The 1512-nt window shown below is 63.1% G+C and overlaps 1 protein-coding gene across 1 annotated transcript in view; it reads right to left on the reverse strand.

The window, feature by feature from the left end:
• Window positions 1–950, reverse strand: part of Fut2 (fucosyltransferase 2) — a 4002-nt gene extending 3052 nt beyond the window's left edge. Inside the window, exon 1 of the mRNA XM_012512737.1 lies at window positions 4–950. Coding sequence (XP_012368191.1) covers window positions 4–950 — 947 coding nt within the window. The remainder of the gene's footprint in view (window positions 1–3) is intronic.
• Between the last annotated feature and the right edge of the window lie 562 nt (window positions 951–1512).

A 1512-nucleotide genomic window follows, 5' to 3' on the forward strand; every position in this document is an offset into this window, starting at 1 on the left:
GGCAGCGTGTAGTTGGCCAGGTAGACGGTGTCCCCACCCGCGAGGTAGGCGGCCCAGATCCCGAAGGTCCCGATGGTCATGACCGTGTGGTTGCACTGCGTGAGCAGAGCAAAGTCCTTGCCCGGCGAGCCCTCGAGGCCGTCGCCCGCGAACACCACGTCCCCGCGCGAGGCATCGATGTTGTCCCGGCACCAGGCCATCCCGTTGCTGGTGACCACGAAGACCGGGGCCGGGTAGCGGGCGCGGAACCAGTCCAGGGCCTGCCGCAGGTACGCGCGGTCGGCCACCACCCCCTTCCACACGCGCGGCATGACGTGCACGTAGTCGCCGCGCCGCACGTGCACCCCCACGAAGGTGCGGGGCCGCGCCCCGTGCACGCGCAGCGCCCCCAGGACGGCCTGCGCCTCGCGGCGCACGTGCTCGTGCAGGCTGAACTCGCGCAGGATCTCGGGCCGCAGGTGGTGGTAGAAGGTCCAGGAGCAGGGGTAGCCGGTGAGGCGCACGTAGCGGCCCGGGATGTGGCGGTAGCGCTCCTGCATCCAGTCGTCCAGCCGGTAGTTGCGCCACGGGACGGCGCTGGCCGTGGAGCTGTGCAGGACCGGGAGGCTGATGCGGAAGAGCGGCGCCAGCGTGCGGTGCATGGGCGCGGGGATGTAGGCCGGCCGGCCGTTGGCCTTGGCCAGGGCGTACAGCGTGGCGTACTGGCCCATCTGGTTCCCCAGGCGGCCGATGGCGTTGATCGTCCACATGCCCTCCAGCGGCGGCTGGCCTCCCGAGGGTGACGCCTGTGGAGACGGTGGCGGTGCTGGTGGGAGCTCCCGATTCTCTCCCGTCCACCTGTACTCCATCTTCACCAGTCGCTGCTGCAGGTGGAAGATGGTGGAAGCGACAAAGACAAAGACGACAAAGTGTCCTCTGGGGAAGGAGAAGGAGGCCTGGGCGCTCAACATGGCTGTAGGGAGGAGGCAAGGCAGGGCGTCAGCTGGGGGTGCCACGCGGGCCAGGGGCGGGTGACCACGGCCAGCTGCTGTGTGCTCCAGCGCAGGGAGGGTGACTGAGTGTGCGTTTCCTCCACTCTTGTGTGTATGTACTTGGCGAGTGCGTGTGTACATACTCTAGGAGAACGCGCACGCAGATGTCTCTAGAGCCTCTCTGAGTATTGGGGTTGAACCCAGGACCTTCACACTGGGCTCCAGCCCTTTTTCATTTTGAGACAGCGTTTTGCTAAGCACCATGTTGCCCATGCTATGCTGTAACCATCTTTCTTTCTTTGCTTTTCTTTCATTCATGAGCTTTTTTTTTTTTTTTTTTCGAAACAGGGCCTCACGATGCCACTCAGGCTGGTCTTAAATTCACTATGTAGCCCAGGCTGGTCTCCAACGCATGGCAATCCTTCTGCCTCAGCCTCCCAAGTGCTGGGATTACAGGAATGGGCCACCATGCCTGGCTGGAGTGTGTGTTTATGCAGGTGTGTATGGATGGTGTGGAATACCTTATAAATGGTATTTCTGT

Source organism: Octodon degus, unplaced genomic scaffold, assembly GCF_000260255.1.
Source record: "Octodon degus isolate 3935 unplaced genomic scaffold, OctDeg1.0 scaffold00268, whole genome shotgun sequence".
NCBI lineage: Eukaryota > Metazoa > Chordata > Mammalia > Rodentia > Octodontidae > Octodon > Octodon degus.